At 42.8% G+C, this 20,009-nt stretch overlaps 1 protein-coding gene across 3 annotated transcripts in view; it reads left to right on the top strand.

Annotated features, from left to right (window-relative positions):
• PDE1C (phosphodiesterase 1C) overlaps positions 1-20,009 on the top strand; it is a 177,363-nt gene that overhangs the window by 11,055 nt on the left and 146,299 nt on the right. For all 3 annotated transcript variants that reach the window (XM_066628899.1, XM_066628898.1, XM_066628900.1), the window contains one exon: positions 14,564-14,590. In XM_066628899.1, coding sequence (XP_066484996.1) covers positions 14,564-14,590 — 27 coding nt within the window. The remainder of the gene's footprint in view (positions 1-14,563; positions 14,591-20,009) is intronic.

The raw sequence follows: 20,009 nt of genomic DNA, 5'->3' as shown, positions 1-20,009 counted from the left end.
GACCATTTCGCCACAACTACTATTCTAATATAAAAAAACAAAGACAGAAGCTCTGATGATGCTTCTAGCATCAGGAGTGGTTTGACCCTAAAATGTTCCTGTTGGTTTTAAAAGTGCTTAAACAAGAAGATTCACGATTGCAGGGCTTAATTTGAGCCACAGCTCATCAACCTTAACTTTGGACTCTGTTTTTCATTGTTAGGGTTGATGAGCAGAAAACACCTTTTGATCCAGAGTCCGTCCCCCAACACAAAAAGCCCTTACCAAATTAGGGGGAAGGGCTGCTGTTCCAGGTCAGAGAGCATTCCTTGAGCATAGGCATTAGCACTGGCACCTCTCATTTTGGAAATCAAACATGCCTTATTGGGTATTGGGATATAGTGTTCTTCCCCTACTTCCCTATGCATCCATTTTCCTTCCTCTACCTCTGTTGTTTCCTCTGCATTGGTATCTGGATTATAGATCCCTTTGGGCAGAGATTTACCATTTCATTATTTGTGAAGGACCATGTATATGGATGGTGCAATAAATAATAAAATATTGCTTTAACTGTGTATTTTTCTTTGCCAAAGCCCTCAGAATAGTTTGTAGTAATGGCTTTGCTGTTTGAGTATATAACAAAACCTTTCTGCCATCATCTTCTCTGTTCTTGAGCATACAGTATTTAATCTGCATTGCCAGCTTCCCCTCCCCCGCTCAGCACTGCGGAGGAGGAGGAGGAGGAGGAGGAGGAGGAAAGAAACTGGCATTAATCTTCTTGCCTGCCTGTGGGATTAGAGTGCTAAATTGCTCAATTCATAATGACTCTTACTCCATCTATAACAGACTTTCCAATACAGCTGAAAAGGAAATGGCAAATGGCATAACTCAATCTTGAATGAAGGATTCTGGCCATCATCCTGCTTTCTTGCTCTTTAAAATATGTAAAGCCTTCCACAGAGCTTTAGATAACTTGCAAGTGAAGGGGACTGTGTACCTCTCCCCCTCCCCACCATACTGGCTTTTGCATGAGCACCAATATTTCCTACTGCAGCTAGTGTTGGTTCCTGAAAATATTGGCCATAATATGCTGGGATCTTCAGGTTCTGAGGCATTACTTCTGTTGGCCTGTACTTACTCAAGGAAGTAGCTTAAATTCTGCAAATATTTAAGTTGTTCACTGCAGATGCTTACTTAGGAGCTAACTGGATTCTGCTGAAATAAGAGATTGGATCTTAATTGCTTTTAGGAAAGCAAAATTGAGTCCTTGTTGCCTGAAGGTGACACATCAAGTTTACCACTGCAGTGTATGATAGAAACAAGCATAAACATGCCAGTCATCAGTTCCACAACATGCTTCCCTCCTTTAAAACAACACTGATCAGAAAACTAGCACTCGAGGCAGCCTGCTTTTTCAATTATCTCTCGTGACGGGGTGAAGGCAGAGCTCTCCATGAGAATTTCACTACACAGTGGTAGGCCTTGTCCCCTAGGTATTTTAGCTGGCATCTGGATGGGGAGCTTCAGACAGCATGACTTTGTTGGGAAAGCTTTAAATTATTCCATTTTCAAGTGAAAAATATAAATATGCTAATTCTTTTCCGGAGGTGAGGGAGCCGTTAATACTCACCATCTTCCAGAATCTCTGGAGAATTTGGTCATATAAGAGTGTCCCTATTCACATCAGGGCAGAAGGATCCCAGTTTGAGGCATTTGAAACCATTCCTAAGGATCACGTTTGTGGTCCTCATGAATGGAGCAGTGGATAATTTGTCAATGTTAAAGACTGTTTAACAGCTTTGCCTAATGGGACTTGCCCATTTTAATTGATCTCTGGGATGTGAAAAGAAATAGAAAGTAGTTAATTTTTTAAGGTTGCTCAGCCCATCATTTTGTTCAAGAAAAAATGATGAGTCTGTTAACAACCACCACATTTCAGGTTTCGGGTTTACTTGTGGAAACGGACTATTTAAAAGTAACATCTGTAAGGGCTGATTATAGGCCTGCAAACAAATTCCACTGAGTTTAGTTGCATATTTGCATGTTCATAGGACTGCAGCTTTACAGGCTGGTTTTATGCATGTCTCTATATGGAACATACATTTTTACAGCAATAAGGTCAACTGAAGTAACTGGAATTTATAAATAAGAATGCACTGGGTTTCAGCGTAAGACTGAAGGATGCCAACAACCAAAGAATAGGATTGCAATCTTACGCTAGGTGCCAACAACCAATTCTCGTAATTATAGGGAAGTTGGTTGTTGGCATCCTTCAGTCTCGGAAGACTATGGTGTCACGCTCTGAATGGTGGCTCTGGAACAGAGTGTCCTCTCCAGTGCGCAAAGCCTGGGTAAAGTAGGTATGGAGGATAGGCTGTTACCCATGCAGCAAATCCCCCCTCTCCACGTCGCTGAAATGGTCCAATGGAAAGGCAGAGGACAATACGGTTGGTTCCAGCGGCGTCGCAGGAGTTGCCAGAACATGACTGTGTTCAGCCATGAACTGCCTCAAGGACTCCGGCTCCGGATTTTGCCTCGAGGTTGACTCCTGAAGCCTTTTCCATAACTGGATGTAGCCACAAGGCAGTGGAGGTTTGGAATCAGAGTTTTCCTTCTCTCAGATGAGCTGCCTTCCCAGGCTGACGAGTCCCACCTACCCGGTGAGAAGTAGGGAAGTAAGGTCCTCTGAAATAAATGTAAGCATCTTGGATTGGGTTGTAAACCAAATTTGTTAAATGTTTTCAGGGTGTGATTTTGAAATATTTGGAATTGGAAATTCCAAATTGGACAGAGCCTGGGAAATGGAACGGGCTCAGTCCATTAACGTTAAAAGACACTGGAAACTGGATTTCCTAGGGTCCTTTGCAGCTATCCAAGCACGCTCAGAAGAAACCATTGCTGTCTAGGTTTTAAAAGATGAGTCATAGACATGGCAGCAAACCATTCATGTTAGCGATACTGCCACCATCCCTTCTTTAGAGTTAGGTTTTAGGAAGAAGGGAGTGGTAATGGAGCCACATCAAACAATTATGAGCAAGGCTGAATGTTTGGAATGGCATGGGTTTGGCTCATAATTACTCTGTGTCTGAACTGGAGAACTCTGGGGTTTAGTTTTAGCACCATCTTTATATGTATATAAAACATCCTGTGATCACAATGGAAGTAGAATGTGGACTATAAAGTTTCCAGGGCAGTTGCCTTTTTTTGTTGTTGTTGTTGCTCTGTGAAGTGTATATACAAACAACAAATAAAGAAGAGGGATTCGGCCCTCATTCTGATATTTTCCAGTGAGCACAGATAACCTCACTGTTCCTGCCACATGTAAGTGGCCAGTGATTCAACACTTTCAGCTGAAGAAGCAACAGAGAATGTAGAAGTCTTTTTTGTGAATAAATCAAAGCCAAGATGTATCAAACAAAGTTAAAGATTTGAGGAGGTGAAACAGTAATAAATTGTACTTCAGTTCACCACACAGTTTATTATTCAATCATGTTGTTTTATATTTGTTTAAATCAATGCTTGTGATAGCACAAAGACTTTGTGATAGCACAAAAACTACAAAGAAAGGGTTTGTTTAACATTAAACACTTGGCTAGGATACATGGTGCATCACACTTGAAAACCATAATTATAAAAATCCTCTTACCTTTTTGCTGGTGGTAAAATTGAATTATACCCATAGCCTACCTGGCACCAATTTATTTTCCCAACTTAACAGAAGCCTGAAAGAGACTCTCTTTTAAACAACATTGGCCACAATTCATCCCCAGTTTGACTTTAACACAGAATCTGATACCTGCTAATCGGAGTCAGCCTGGGAAGGCAGCTCATCTAAGAGAAGGAAACTCTGACCTCAAACCTCCACTGCCTTGTGGCCATATCCAGTTGTGGAAAAGGCTTCAGGAGTCAACCTCGAGGCGAAATCAGGAGCCAGAGTCCCTGAGGCAGTTCGTGGCTGTACACGCATGCTCTGGCAACTCCTGCGACGCCACTGGAACCAACCGTATTGGCTTCTGCCTTTCTATTGGACCATTCCAGCGATGTGGAGAGGGGGGATTTGCTGCATGGGTAACAGCCTATCCTCCATACCTTATTTATCCAGGCTTCGAGCACTGGAGAGGGCACTCCAACTTCGCCATATGGCGTCGGCACAACATGGGAAGCAGTAGTTTACCGGTTATAAGTCTTTGCTTGATTGGCGTAGAGCAGGGGTGCTCACACTTTTCTGGCTCGAGAGCTACTTTGAAACCCAGCAAGGCCCGGAGATCTACCAGAGTTTTTTTTACAATGTTTGCGCCATCATAACATATAACATTTATGTGTACAATGTATGTTGGTGTACCTTGAGCCCCACTGAGTATAACAGGACTTACTCCTGAGTAGACATGCCTAGGATTAGGCTGTGAGGCTGCAATCCTAGCCACACTTACCTGGGAGTAAGCCCCATTGAGTACAATGGGCCTTACTCCTGGCGTTTCCTCCCAGAGGCACCTGAAGGGGGGTCGGCACTCCGCGATCTACTCATATTGCCTCGTGATCTACCGGTACCTATTGAGCACCCCTGGCGTAGAGCATGACACCAGGGGCTGCTTCCGATGGTGGGAGAGATCATTGCATCTCATTGGGCAGCTACCACCTGCCTTAAGCTGGGCAGTCCCCAGCCAGTAAGGTGTTGCCTCACCACGGTCCGTTAACCTCACGGGGTGCGTGGGGTTTAGGGTGAAAACCGACAAGCGGATCGACAACTCTGCACCATGCAACAGAAAACTCCTGCCCTACATCTGCAAGAGGGATCTGAAGGCCTTAGGAGTGGACCTCAACAAGTGGGAAACCCTGGCCTCTGAGCGGCCCGCTTGGAGGCAAGTTGTGCAGCATGGCCTTTCCCAGTTTGAAGAGATACTTGGCCAACAGACTGAGGCAAAGAGGCAAAGAAGGAAGGCCCATAGCCAGGGAGACAGACCAGGGACAGACTGCACTTGCTTCTAGTGTGGAAGGGATTGTCATTCCCGAATTGGCCTTTTCAGCCACACTAGACGCTGTTCCAGAACCACCATTCAGAGCGCAATACCATAGTCTTTTGAGACTGAAGGTTGCCAACATTCTCTAATCGGAGTACTGTACACAATTCTGAACCAGATAGACTAATGTTCTGACTCAATATATGGTCATTTTAATAAGTTGGTATGATTTCAATAGCTTTAAGAACATTCAACTCTGTGTTGATTGTAGTCATTAGATTTAGCCCTTTGGAAATATCATAGCTATAAAGCTCTAAATTCTGTATAGAATGGAAGATGATGAAAAAGGGATTAAGGGGGAGAGGAAGAAACGGGGATTTAAAAGCTAGACTACTCATGGGGTATAAAATGTTCCTTGATAGACTCTTCTTTCAAATAGCATCAGTTCTATAGATTAGAATCATTGCCCCATGGAAGGAAAAGTCTCCAAACTCTGTGCATTTTCCAAGCTCAATAAATTTACATTATTGCCTAATCTACCAGTCTTTGGTATATTAAGATCAACTTTACTACATTCAAGTATTGTATTTTGACCAACTTATTTTTCCCCCCAGTATGTTGAATTCAAAAGACACAATCCAGTTACTAAAAGTAATTCACTTTGGATTGTACCAGAGATTTAAATGGGAAAATCCTTAATTCTCTCCAACTCTCTCTCAATGGGATTTAAGTAGTGCTTCTCTTTTAGCTGTCCTATGATAAATGTTCTACCTTTATTATTAATACTTTGCACTTCTTTGGTATCTTAGAAATGAAAATCTTCTATTTTTTATAAATCATTGCTGACTCCATAAAGCACCATGTCCTCAAGCCCTCTCTATTCACATGTAAAGAATGTAGTGCAGCTAGTTGCTCAAGAATGCTTGTGAAGATGTACATTTGAATGTACGCTGGGATGTGCATCCCATTTAATGAAATAGAAAATAGCATCTATAAAGAATATTGCCCTTGTTATGGGAAAGGAGCCCCATGTGTTTACATGGTCCCTGTTTGGTCTTGTTAGACAATAATCTGAGTGTTTCAGTCTGTATTCCAGAGCTAGGATAGGATCTGGCACAAATATGAGAATTAAAATTCTGCGTCATACCAGCTGTCTCATAGCAGACAGTCAGGTCGTAGTAGTAGTTGGGGGACGGAGAGGGTGAAATAATAACAAATGGCAGTCTGATAGATTTACTGAAGCTTTGAAGAATTTTCAGATTTTCAGACTGTGACTTTGAAAGCAGCTATGGCTTGGCCTAATGCAGTTCCATGCCTTGGTTCCCCCCCCCCCCATATTGAATATGAGTTGTGGAGGGTGACTTTTTCTCCTCCTCCTCTGCCTGCTGTTTTGTAGCTAACACTCCAAACAAATCAAAACCAGGCAACTGTCCAGTTGGGCTCCATGGGAGTTTCCATGTGTTAATGAATGCCACATAGCAGCTCTGACTGAGCTACAAATCTACACCCTTTCATTTCTTTCAAGTGCATCAACAGCCCTGTTCTTTAGACTGCAGCAAGATGACAGCAAAAAGATGTCTCCTTGGCTTGGAGCAAACAGCATGTGGCGTTGCAGTTTGTTCTGTGATGATTCTTCTTTGTCCTTATTCCCAAAACGAGAGGCAATGCCATTTTTGCTCATCGTCACAAAATGTTTTTGTAGGTTTTGTTTTCCTAGGCAAGTCGACAGGATACTACTAAACAATGTAAAGGAAATGTTTAGACCCTCCCAGTGCTAAAAATGTTGAACGAACAAGGAAGTGGCTTCTCACCAGTGGTGGCTTTTTGGTCCTGCTCTGTGATGTACAAGTTGCCTGTCAAAATAGGAGAAGGGAGTAGGTCATTTTCACCTCTAATTTCTCGCTTTGAGAAGCTTCGCAGTTTGCTTACAGAAGGAGAAGTTGTAAAAAGAGGGTGCCAGTGATTTGTGTATCACCCATTCTGTAATTTGAGGGTGGAACCAAATGTTCCATCACCAGCATCCAACAGGGAGCTCCTCAGAAGCATTTGATCACAGTTGGGATTTGTTTTTAAACAACGATGTCTTCAAATGGTAGCCAGTGCTGTAGGGTAGGAAAATGGGGTGTATTTTTGAATCATAACACGTGATGAAGAAACATCTTCAGTTTATGTTGCCTATTTGAATTAAAAACATCTCAGTGCTTGGTTAACTGGGTTTGTGTGATATTCTCAGTTGTGTATTTCAATAAACTTGAAAAATACCTGTAAAGCACACCTTTTCAGTTCCTTCCCCCCCCCCCCATTTAATACTTGCCTAGCATTTCCATCTGTGAGGACTTTGGCTTTTGGCTTCAAAGACATTCATATTAAAAAAAAAATCCACTGAAATTCAAGCTTGCCTGGAAGTCACAACCTTTCCCTTTGCTAAATCCAGTTTTCAGATATGTGGGAGCTAGAACCTGGTTCCTTCATGGAAAAGGAAGATACTCTGCACATATTCTGAGCAATTCTTTTCCCTCTGTGAATCTGTACAAGCAGAGAACAGTTTCAGTCAAGCCTGATGAAGTTCTCGCACCAGATGCTGGCTTTTACATGTATCAAAAAACTGATGACTTCTTTGGATAGAGAAAAGCAACATTGTGAGGAAGATTTGGAGCAGAGAAGCAATAGGGGAGGAAGCAAAATTAATTCTTTTGCCACTCACTAATATCTACTCCAAATTGTTCTGGAGCCAGTTTTACCATACAAGGATAAAGAGAGGCAGAGACAGAGTTAGGCAGTCTTCCTCCTCCAGGAGGATTTGGAACAGAGAAGTGGGAGGGGGAGACAGGGGTTGCCAACAGCTCCTGGCAACCGAGGTGCCTAGTGCCACCACCCCCTTTACCCAGCACAGGGTGACCAGATGTTATAACCGCAAAAGAGGCACTTCAAAATGTAGGACATCCAAGAAAAGTGTAGAACATGACAAAATAAAAACTAAAAACACTAGTATATTGATTTCATGTGGCTAATTTAAACACTATATTACATTAAATTGAATGTATAATATCTAATATAATTTTATTACATATAATTTATTAATTTCAAGAAGGTTCTGCACTACCTGCAGGAGCCTGCTCACAAGGAAAAGTAAGACATTTAAGTTCTTTTCCAGGACATGAGGCTAAAAGAGGACATATCCTAGAAAAAGAGGGCATCTGGTCACCCTGACCCAGCAGCGTACTAGCTGCCTTTATTACCACTCTTCTTCCTCCTGTTCCCTGGGCCTGTAAAGTGCAATACAGTGGAAGAGGAATAGTGAGGTAGTCAAACCCACCACTTTTCCTTCTTCTAAATTTCCTTTTCTACTCTACTTCCTTCTCCCTTTTTGATTCCAGGGGGCAGGAGAAGACACAGGGGAGGCAGAAGTTGGTACCCGCTTGCCAACATGCTGCCTGAGCTGACCTCCTGAGTTAGTCTCATGGATGGGTCACCCCTAGCTGGAAGAGTGCTTAACACTGTCACTGTTGCCACTTCTCCATCCCAAATCTCCTTCCTGAAGCTGAGTTATTCCAAGAGAAAAACAGGCTTTTGTTGCATGCATTTGCAGCTATCGTGTAATTAGGCGTGGACACCAGATAAATCAGAACACTGTGAAAGTGACCTGGACCTAATAACCCAGCTGGTGGATATACTCTTTTATATTTGAAAACATCCCTTTTATTCCACGTATTTGAAAATAGAAAAGGATGAGCAATGTTTCTGGAACAGGTGCTGCTGTGAGCTAGCACAATTTATTTTCCTTTTAACATAACAGATAAAAAAGCATTTGCGATTCAAGTGTGTACATTTCACGACTGGCCCATAGAACTGATTGCTCTTTGAATTAAAACTGAGCACTCTTTAAAGTTAATGTCTTTCCACATGGTTCCCCCCCTTTTCCTTTCCCCTGGAGAGATACTTTTCATTTGGAAGAGAATGGTGTCAGTGTTGGTCAATGCAACCAAAATATATTTTCCTCCTTCATTCCTGGGCAGCAGTTCAGATTTATTTCTTCCTTATAATCCCTCTCCCCCCCCCCCCCGCACAATAGCATCTGCAAGATTTTAAACATGGAACAGAATGATGCATTCAGTTGTTAGACCAGAAAGACACAGAAGGTTGTATCAAAAAAATCAGGAACCAATCCTGACCTGGGCCAGTGCCGGCACTGACCTCCAGCACTGGCGCTTGGTGTTGCAAGCGTGCTGAAAGGCATGCCTGTGACACCCAGCACTGAGTCAGTGCTGGCACTGGCCCAGCACCAGTTGGCACTGAGCCCAGTGCCAGCTGGACACCACTTGGAGCTAGGTAAGAGCTCCAGGCAGCGGTGAGGATAGGAGCCAGAGTGGGAGGGGGGTGGGACTGGCAAATCCTGAACTCTGCGTCCGGCCTTCTCTCCTGACACGGAATCTCTCAAGTCTGTGCTGGCAAAATAGCCAGCACAAACTTGAGAAACCTCATTGCGGGGCTTGGGGCTTTTCCCAGGGGAAGGGGATGAAAGTTGCCTTCCCCCAAGGAGACCTCTGTTACCTTAATACACTGGGAAAAAAATGCTGTAGAAATAATAAAAATGTTCCTTATGATTTATTTCTGAAGTTTTAAAATCTCTCTGTATCCATTAGGCTCAGGCAGGTGGCAACCACTTGAAAATTCAAAAAATCCAGAAAAACGTATTAAAATACCAAATTAAAAAAAAAATACAGCTAACAAATCTCCATCTGCTCCCAGTCTTACTGAAGCTGGGGGTGCCAGCAGTCACTTGCAACTTGATTTATGCCATTTATTAATAAAGGCAGTAATATTTGGTTTCTGCACCATTAATTCTACTGCAATGGCAATAGCATTAGTAGAAAATGCATGGGATATTGATTCAGCGTATTGAGCTGACTGACAGACGAGATTTCAATTTATTGCAATGACCCCATTTGTCTTCGGGGGGGGGGTGTTTAACTCTCAACATAATTGGCTGCAAAAATGAGACTTGAAGTTGTTGCTCAATGGAGCAAATGACTCTAATAGAAATATTATAGTGCATCTATCACCTGCACTGACCAAAGATCCAAAGGTCTTTGTAGGGTGCTCTGCTCTGCATGATGTGGGTTCTGAGCGCCCCACCCCTTCACTGGAGACATGCACCCTGTGCTGCTCCAGAAAAGCTGCTCCTGCCTCCAAATGCAGGGGAACTGCAAAAGTAGTTTTCATTGCTTGAAATAAGAGCAAGGTGCAAGTAAGCACAAACTGTTATAAGCATGTAGAACTGTGTACATAGAAGAAAAAAACAAATGATGCTCCATATGAAGTCATCAGAGTTCAAATTCCCAGTATCAGCATAATCTGTACCATTAATGGCCACCATGAATGGAAGAATATGGCTTCTTGCACGCAGCTGATGAAGTGGTCAAGTCAAATCTGGGCTATATCATTTCCGACTACAGGTCTTGGCTCAGATGACTGAAGGCTCCTCAGTAATAACAACATTATCTTCTCACAGAACAGAGATGTCAGAGAGAAGATGTCACTGTGTCCCAGATGTGTCTTCACAGTGTCTCATGGCTAAACTGCATGTGAAGCTAAATGTTTTCTCACTGAAAATCACCTCTAGGAAACTACTCTTAACCCTAAAATGACATTATAGCAAATACACTTTTAGACTTGAATAGATTCTAGACATTTTTAGAGTTAGACTCTTCAGAGAGGCAATTTTCAGTGGGGAGCAGCTTGGAGATAAGAAGTTAAATACCCCCTGCCTCTGTGGCCCAAAACTACAATATGGCCCTAATTTTCATTTTATAAAGAATGAAGAATTCTCACAGTCCAGTGTTTTAATTTAATTTAAAATGTTCTTAAGGTGCAATTATGTACATGCTTACCTGAGAATAAGGCTGCAATCCTATCTGCTCTTCCCTGGAAGTAAGCCCCATTGACTTACTTCTGAATAGACATGCCTAGGCTTGGGCTCCAAGGTTGCAATCCTAACCACACTTACCGGGGAGTAAGACCCATTGACCATAATGGAACTTACTTCTTAGTAGACCTGCATAGGATTGGGCTGTCAGTTCCACTGAAATAAATGGGACTTACTTCTGAGATATGCATAGGATTGCACTGTTGTTGTTTTTTAATTCTTTGCTACTGTAACCAATATAAGTTTCCTTATGTTTCCTGTGTTTTCCTTGAACTAGCAATGTGCCAGGGATTCAACTAAAAGCAAAAGTAAAGTGCAGGTATTTTTCCAGCTCAGGCATCTTCAACAGGAATTTAGTTAAAGCCCAGCATCAAAGGAACAAGCTTTGACGTTAGTTACAGTTAAATTCTAGAAGATTGTATGTGTCTAAGACTGCAGTCTGTACTCTTATGAGTCACCAAACTTTAAAAACTGGTGAAAAGTGTAGGAATTAACTTGAACATGACAGATTCAAAGTGGAATTTGCTTGGTTGGAAAACAAGATGGTTTTCTCACTTGCAAATTTGCTCAATTTACTTTAAGAAATTGGAGCTACAATAAATAGAGAGATGTGCAATGTCAATTATTGAAGAGTTATCTAGAGTTGAACTTAACTTAAAGCAATTCAGATTATTTTTAAAACCTGAGTAGGAGTGAAGGAGCAATTCACTTGACTAAGATATGAAGTCATGTGATATGGAGGAGGGGAACTATGCTGTAGGAGAAGCTACTTCCCCCTTTCCCCATCTTTTCAGCAGTGAAAAAAACAGTGAACCAATGCAGTTATGTTTTCCCAAATCTCTCCACTTTGAGGGGCAGTTTGTATGACCAGTTGAAAAAGGTAGGTTGCATTCACGTGAACCAATTTATGTCTCTAGAATTAATTCACTGAGAAGTCTGAACCTTAACACTCCTATGCATAAAGTACTTTTATATTTGATGGATTTTCCCCACTTAAACTCATATTGTCCTTCTGCATTTGTACCATACTTAACTGCAAGGTCTCACGGATCTTGCTCTATCCATATGTTGTATGGAACTGCCATAGAGAGCTACCTCCTCATGCTATATGTGTGAATCTGTGAATTGTTTTGAAGATAGATGTTTCTGTCTGTCACAGAAGTGGGCCCCCCACTCATGTTTTATCCCTTCTGAGGGGTAAGTGGGAAGTGTTTAATGGTGGGGATGCTGTGCTTTGAAGTAGAGATGCTCTCCCTATAAGATCTGGGCTGCAGTAAAATAAAGCTGACAATTTACCAGTAGGTGCCTGCATTGAGAATTACTTTGAGAGTTAAAGGGAGTCACCTGCCAGGTGGCCCAATATCTGATGAGCAGGAAGGTGCAAGGACAGAGATCATAGCTGTCAATTTGGAGTTATGCCAGACACCTGGGAGTTGGAAACTACAGAGGGTCAGATCATGACTCAACCAAATTAAAGGCTATTTGTTTGAACTGGACCAAAAAGGGGGATTATCTATATAACCGGGAGGGGTGAGACAAAAGAGTGTGGTTTGTGACTGGAGTGCAGTGGGATACTCTGTTTGAACACTGATCCTGCACAGTGGGACTCTGAGATTTAAGTCATGTAGGAAGTAGGCAGCTTGTTGTTTTCTGCTGCCTTAAAATGTATGTAATCCCATTCACTTCTGAACTCTCCCTTCAAAGCTACATATATGGGGCGGAAGGATTTTGTCTTACTTACTGACATGGAATTACTTTAATAAATCTTTAAACTGATATGGATGGATGGATGTTGGCAACCTTCAGTCTCAAAAGACTATGGTATCGCGCTCTGAAAGGTGGTTCTGGAACAGCGTCTAGTGTGGCTGAAAAGGCCAATTCGGGAGTGACAATCCCTTCCACACCAGGAGCAAGTGCAGTCTGTCCCTGGTCTGTCTCCCTGGCTATGGACCTTCCTTCTTTGCCTCTTAGCCTCAGACTGTTGGCCAAGTGTCTCTTCAAACTGGGAAAGGCTATGCTGCACAGCCTGCCTCCAAGCGGGCCACTCAGAGGCCAGGGTTTCTCACCTGTTGAGGTCCACTCCTAAGGCCTTCAGATCCCTCTTGCAGATGTCCTTGTATGGCAGCTGTGGTCTACCTGTAGGGCGCTTTCCTTGCACGAGTTCTCCATAGAGGAGATCCTTTGGGATCTGGCCATCATCCATTCTCACGACATGACCAAGCCAACACAGGCGTCTCTGTTTCAGCAGTGCATACATGCTAGGGATTCCAGCTCGTTCCAGGACTGTGTTGTTTGGAACTTTGTCCTGCCAGGTGATGCCGAGGATGCATCAGAGGCAGCGCATGTGGAACTGATATAATACTGATATAATACATGCTTATTGGTTGACCAGAGGGATTTTGCCTCCCAGGTAACTGCTGGAAGATTTGGATAAATTATCTGATGACCTGGTGATTCCTCTCCTTATGTCTGTGGCCTGAGTCTTGGTGGTGGAGAGACACGGGCAGGAAGGAGGAGGGGGGATGCAGATGGCAGTTTGCCTGAGCAGATGACATTGCAAGGAGGTGGGGTTTGGGCTCTTAAGTTTGGAACTGTGAAATTGTAGCTCTGTTACTTGGAGGCCCTCGAGGCCCCTTGGCTCCTTGGGACAATAATACTACGTACATTGTCCTTTTAAGCATAGTAATGGAGAGATCTCAGAACTTTGGGAGTCCAATATGTAGATAGCTGATCTTCAGTAGATCTGCATTAGTTATCACAGTAGTACCTCACTTTCTCCCATATTGCTCTTGCACCTACTTATGGCTGTTTCTCACTATTGCAAGAAGTTCAGTTTAGATGTCTCTTTTCTAAGAATAAGTCTTGCTGCAACATGAATTTAAAATGCATGACAACAAGGGCATAATAAAGAAGAGTTCACACAGTGCAAGCCTAGTCATGTTTACTCAGAAGTAAATTTCATTGTGTTCAATGGGATTTACTTCCATGTAAGATTGCAGCCATAGATGTGGCTGTTTAGCTTTGAAACTCCTGAATCTGTGACATTATGTTCATCTTCTTCAGATCTGCTACTTGGAGGTTCCTTCTGAAAACGACGACTGCCAAGGTCTTTTCTCTTGATAATCAGCATTGCTATCAACAAACTTTTATGAGAGCTAACTTGAAAATGCAAAAATTTTAAATACTAGTTCCAGAGATGGGAAGCCTGCATTACCTGTGCCACATACATCAGTGGAGGGACATTGAAGGGGCAGCTTCTTTTACGCCTATATTTTTTCATCTGTTAACATGCAAATGAGAAGCTTATAAAACCACGGATTTGTATTGCTTTTGTACAGTGACTAGAATGGACATGCAGGATGTGGAAAATGCATTGCATTAGATTACTCCTTGGCTCTGATCCAGCCAAAGTGGATCCCCACCTCTCTGTCACATTCACACATACTGCACAATAATATTTGGAGACACACAAAGAACATAAGATCCTTTTGAAGTCAATGGACCTTTACCCCAGTTTGCATTTGAATGTAGGACATTATTTGGTTTGGAGTTTTCCCATGGCTAAACTTACTGTTTCTCAAATCATTACACTAAAGTATCATCTCTTCATATGATGTAAGATTACCTACTCCCCATCCCTACTCATCCTCCAGATTTAACCTATCTGTTTCTCACTTTGATTTATGTTCTTTTTCTGCAGGAGAAAATATAAGAAAACATCACAGAGGTAAGAATAGATCACAGAAGAACCAGAAGGCTTTTGAAAAATCACTTTGCAGTGAAATATGACTTTGCAGTGAGGTGTTGTTGTTTTGGTATTGGTCATGTTGGGAATCTGCTACATCAGGAAAGTCAGCCTAAGGCCACTGCAGAGTACCCATCCCACTTAAGCTTGCCCCCCCCCCCATTCCAACTTGGTATGGTCTCTTACTGCAACCCATCCATGGGCTCATTATCCCTGCAGGCAAAGTGGGTAAAGCTTTATTGGTGAATAATACCTTGCTGTGGCGCATGGGTCTTGCATGGCCTATTCTTGTGCTACCCTATTCCTGCACTACCAATAAATCTCTTATTGGTAAGAGATTTAACTACTTTGTACTACTAGATAAATCTCTTACTGATTGAGTGTAGGACCTAGGCTCTGATTATGTAAGAAATGTAGGACTTGACCCAGATGTATGAATTCTAATAAACTTCCATATTCTTCTGAGAAATCTGCCTTTTAAAAAATCTTTTATTACACTATTTAATAATAAACTTTTATTTATACAAATACCAAATAACTCAGTATCACATAAGGGGATGTCTGAAATGTTGCTGTCATGCACTAATAGAGATATGCAGCTTAATCTTAGGCATGATTACTTACCGCCCTGGAATACCTTCCTCCTGCCCCCAAGGCCCTCACCGCTGCCTGGACCTCTTGCCTAGCTCCAAGTGCTGTCTGGCTGGCACTGGGCTCAGCGCCAACTGGTGCGGGAGTCCGTGCTGGCACTGACTCAGTGCTGGGTGTGACAGGCATGCTGTATGGCATGTTTGCAACACCCAGCACCGGCACTGATGATCTAGTCTAGACAAGATAGTTTAAGGAGGCTAGATCTGATCTGATTAGGTTGGAAAGGTTTAAAATCAGAGATGGCCAACCTCTGTGTTCTTTAGGGTCATGCTCTTCTTGAAACATTGGTTTGCAGGTTGGAAATATATTTTGCTGCACCATCTGAACACTTCACAGATGGTCAGGTTCTCTACAAAGATGAAGAGGCATCTTGCAGGAAGAGCTTCACAATTCTGGAGAGGGGCACCTAGGCATATCTGGGGTATTACTTACATACAAAATTCAGAAGCCTGTAACATTAAATGGTGAAATACCTCAGGGCTCAATTTTCCAGGGCTGGTGCAGCCATGCCAATGGGGTGTGTGCTGCATCCTTTGGTGGGGAGGCAGTCACAGAGGCTTCCTCAAGGGTAAGGGAACATTTGTTCCCTTACCTCCAGGCTGTATTGTGGCTGCACCAGTGCTGGATAAGATTGAACCCTGGGAGCCCAATCCTAAGCATGCCTACTCAGAAGTAAGCCCCATTATACTCAGTGAGACTTACTCCCAAGTAAGTGTGGCTAGGATTGGGCCTTCAGTCTCCTACAGCTTTTGACATATTTCTCTTTTCCTTCAGAGTGAAATTACGCTTTCTGCATACCTTGATTAAAATTTGGTAGCACTAATACAGGCCAAATATTCTCTTGGGGCCAGATTCTGTCCATAGGCTAACCGTCTGGCTATCTGTGGTTTAGGAAAGTTGAAGTATGTTAACCACAAATTCTTACTTCCTTAGATTACCATTTTAGTGAGCGATGCCATGTGTTCCTATTGTATTGACAATGTTTTTGTAAACAACTACAGGCATACAAGTGTGGAGAGTCTCTATGCTTATAGAATGCTATGCTGCTGCCATGTTCATAGCCCTGCCTCCTGCGGACATCTTTTGTTTGCAGAGGCAAATGTTCTACATGTGATTAGGAATGCTGGGTTTCATTGCCAACAAAGGACTCTCCTTGGCAAGGGGGAGATGGGCTAGTTGCTCAGTGGTGGCAGAGGTGAGGCTTACTGGGCTTGTTTATAGCATTCTATAAGTGTGGGAACACTGATATTTCACATTTCCCCAGGCAAACCCTTATTTCATTAGTCTCACATTAGGAAGGGCAGTTGATCAGTGAGCTATAAAGCCAAGCAATCATTGCAATAGCAGGAGATGCAGTGTGTTTAATAAAGATGGCTAATTTTTTTTCAGAAGTAGGTAATGTTGGTATTAACAATGGCTTGCTAGGTAATTAGATAATTAGTACTTTGAGATTTATTTTATAGAGTAGGGCAATCATTGGAGGAAGGGAGAAAAATGATCTGGAACCATGCAATGTCAAGCTGTGTGGCATCTATCAGATCCATGAATGAAACCTTTGACCCTTTGAGGAAAGGGTTAATTCTACAAAGCACTCTACTTAACATCAAGTATCTGAGAAGGCTGACCTGGAGAAAAGTTCAGTTACTGATCCTCTGATGACAGACCTGAAATCAGTGGCAACCAGGTGAACAACACCTTGAACTCATTGGCATGGGCAGCCCACCCTTGTGAAATTGACTCAGTACTCTGAAGTGGCACGAGGCCTAGAAATTACTTACTCAATTCCCACAACATCTTGGAAAACAAGAATTGCATGACAATTCATTAGTGTTATGTCAGGGCATAATCCTAACTTGTGCAGAAACAGGCAGGCCTATAGGCCTGCGCTTTATCCAGAGCAAGGTAGGTGCAAGCTAGGATTTTATTTTCCTTACCCTGAGAAATGCCCCAGGCAGTCCTATGGGGCTACTCGGATCTGCGCCCACAATTTCGAGGCCGATTCTAATCCAACTTTTCAGCACCAAAGCTACAATGCCAAGGGGGCATGCACTCCACCCTGTGATGGTGGGGCAGTCATGGAGGCCTCTTTAAGGTAATGTTGGTTCCCATACTTTGGGGCTGCATTATGACTACATCAGAGCTGGAAAGTTGGATAGGATTGGGCCCATAGTCTGTAATAAGCCATATGTAAAATTAAATGCAATTGAAGGCAACTGCATTACGCATCAGTGAATACACCAAAATAGCAATACCCTTCTATTGTTTGAGCAATGCCTTTTTGAACAGGTAAATGTTACGTCTTTAATAGGGAGAAACATTACTGTACATTCTATAGTAGCGTGCTCTACAGCATTGGGGCTGAGGCTGAGAAAGCCCAGTTTCCAGTCTGGCCACCAGTCATTTTGTATTCTTTTCCAGAGGAGTCTTGAATCAGGGCTCTGAATAGCTCATAGAGGTTCTCTTTGAGAAATACTTTTAAAAATATTCTTCACTGCTGATTTTTCTCACTGTGATTTCACTAATTCAGCAATATGATGGGCTAAAATCCTGTGATACTCCAGTCCAGATCATCCAAGTGCAGCATGGAAGAAGAATTAGTTGACTTCCCTTGTTTATTGCTTCCCCTGACCAAATTACACTTGACTCTTGCTGATGTTCAAACATTCAGCAAAGAGCTGGGTTCCCAGATCTGCCACAGAATGTCTGGTTTGACCCTTACTCTTTTTTAGAATATGAGCACCCAACAGATGTGTATCCAGATAGGCAACAGAAAATGCGCAACTGTTTGCAACAATGCTTGACTGCAATAATGGACCATGACTTAAGGACTACTTAATATTAAGGAGCTGGTGCTGTCCTGAAAGGTACTTGGAAAGCTTGAGTCCATTGACTCCTTAATTGTACAGACACACAGCAAACACTCTGGTAAATTAGTCCGTATTGTCATCTAATCACAGCACACATCTAATCATGTGTACTGTGGTTAGATGGGAAACTAATAAGCATTTACTTTTAACCCGGGATACTCAGATTCAGAAACCTTTATTGACATCAAAGACAACAAATAAAACTTAACCCAGGATACTTATCAGCATATTTTAAGTGCCCCCTTTTGAAAACTTAGGCTTGAGGTTTTGTCAGTACAGTATTGTGGAAAGAATCTGACTTTATTCTGAACTTTCTGATTTTTTTGAATTCTGTAAAACAAATCAGAAATGAAACTGAAACCTTGTTGCTTTCTTCTGGAAATTCTGGAAAGCACGTTTATATGTATTACCCTAATTTACTACATGCTGGCAAAGATCCACAGAATTAGTAGAGATGTATGCAAAGGCTAGCACATGATTTCCCTCCCTTTGAACAGCTGTTCCTTATATCACAAACTGCTTTTGAAATTCCCTTCCTTATTGTCTCCTCCAGCTGGCAATAGCTCTCCAGGGCTCAAACATCCAGGACTTTTCAGCAGATGTTTGCTCACACATTTGTTCAAGAAGTTTCATTTATACATGCTGTTCTTTGTTGGCTCAAAATCCTTTTGAAAAATGTGTTCTTGTTTTATGCACTTTAGACTCAATCCTATCCTCCATCAAGCTATAGCATGCAACTGTGCTAAAGAGGTGCGTGCTTTATGGTATATGGGTAGAGTGGCAGAAATAAGTAAAAACATTTTTACCTACTTCAATATAAGCCAGTGATTCTCAAACTCTCTGGGAGAGTTTGAGCCGCACAGTGATGTGATCCCCAGGAACGTGTCACTAAGAGGGGCACAGGGACTGGCATTTACTTACCAGTCCCTGCAGCAGCCTCCCAAGGGTGCGGGGAGCTCTGCGCGACCGTCCCCAAAGCTTAGAAAGTGAAAGTGGAGCAATTGCGTCCTGCCCCCGCAAAACTGGAAGTAGAGCGCAAGCGCTCCACTTTCACTTTCTGCAGCTCAGGGAGCCCTGCAGAGGGTTGCGCAGGGCTCCCCACACCCCCAGGAGGCTGCAGCAGGGACTGGTAAGTAAATGCCAGTCCTTGCAGCCCTCTTAGTGATGCAATCCTGGGGATTGCGTCACTGCCTCCTCCCTGCCCCGCCTCTTAAGGGGGAAGAGACCAGGGCCCTCAGGCTGGGGCATCACGACACCCTAGTTTGAGAAGCCATGATGTAAGCCCTCAGGCCACCTATGTGTCTCCCTGGTCATATGCCACTCATTTTGGTGGCACATGACGAGAGAAAAGGGGCAAGGAGGTTTTTCAAAGATGTGATAAGATCTAGTGAGCACAACTCCCACCAGGTCCACCCCTGCCATTGACTTACTGGTGCCAGGGGATCTGGCAGAGCTGCTGCTTTGCAGCTTGCGCTGTTCACAGTTTCCAGCAGTGGCTGGGTAGCCCACAAGAGCCCCATCGCATTTTGCAACTTTGTAAGTCAGGCTGCATTGCCAAAATGAGTTCCGGCAGTGGAGCCCAATGATAGGGTTGGGCTGTATGTCTTATATTCTAAGGACTGTAAGCTGCATTAAAGAGAGCTCCTTGGGGGGGATATGCTGAATAAATAAATACATATTTCTAATTAGCACAATATTAATCTCACAGAAGGGAAGTTTACAGTCATCAGCATCTTCAATCTGGGGATGAACAGCAGTAGTGCTCTGGTTGTTTAGAAGATCTGACACTTTCCCAATTTGAAGAAATAGTGCTTTAAATGTTAAGAATCGTATTATCTGAAGATGCCATTTTAATATTAAAATTTTAATTTTAATAGGAATCC

The sequence above is a fragment of the Tiliqua scincoides genome, chromosome 5 (assembly GCF_035046505.1).
Source record: "Tiliqua scincoides isolate rTilSci1 chromosome 5, rTilSci1.hap2, whole genome shotgun sequence".
NCBI classification, from domain to species: domain Eukaryota; kingdom Metazoa; phylum Chordata; class Lepidosauria; order Squamata; family Scincidae; genus Tiliqua; species Tiliqua scincoides.
The sequence above is the reverse complement of the archived record's forward strand: the minus strand, read 5'-3'. Positions and strand labels throughout refer to the sequence as shown.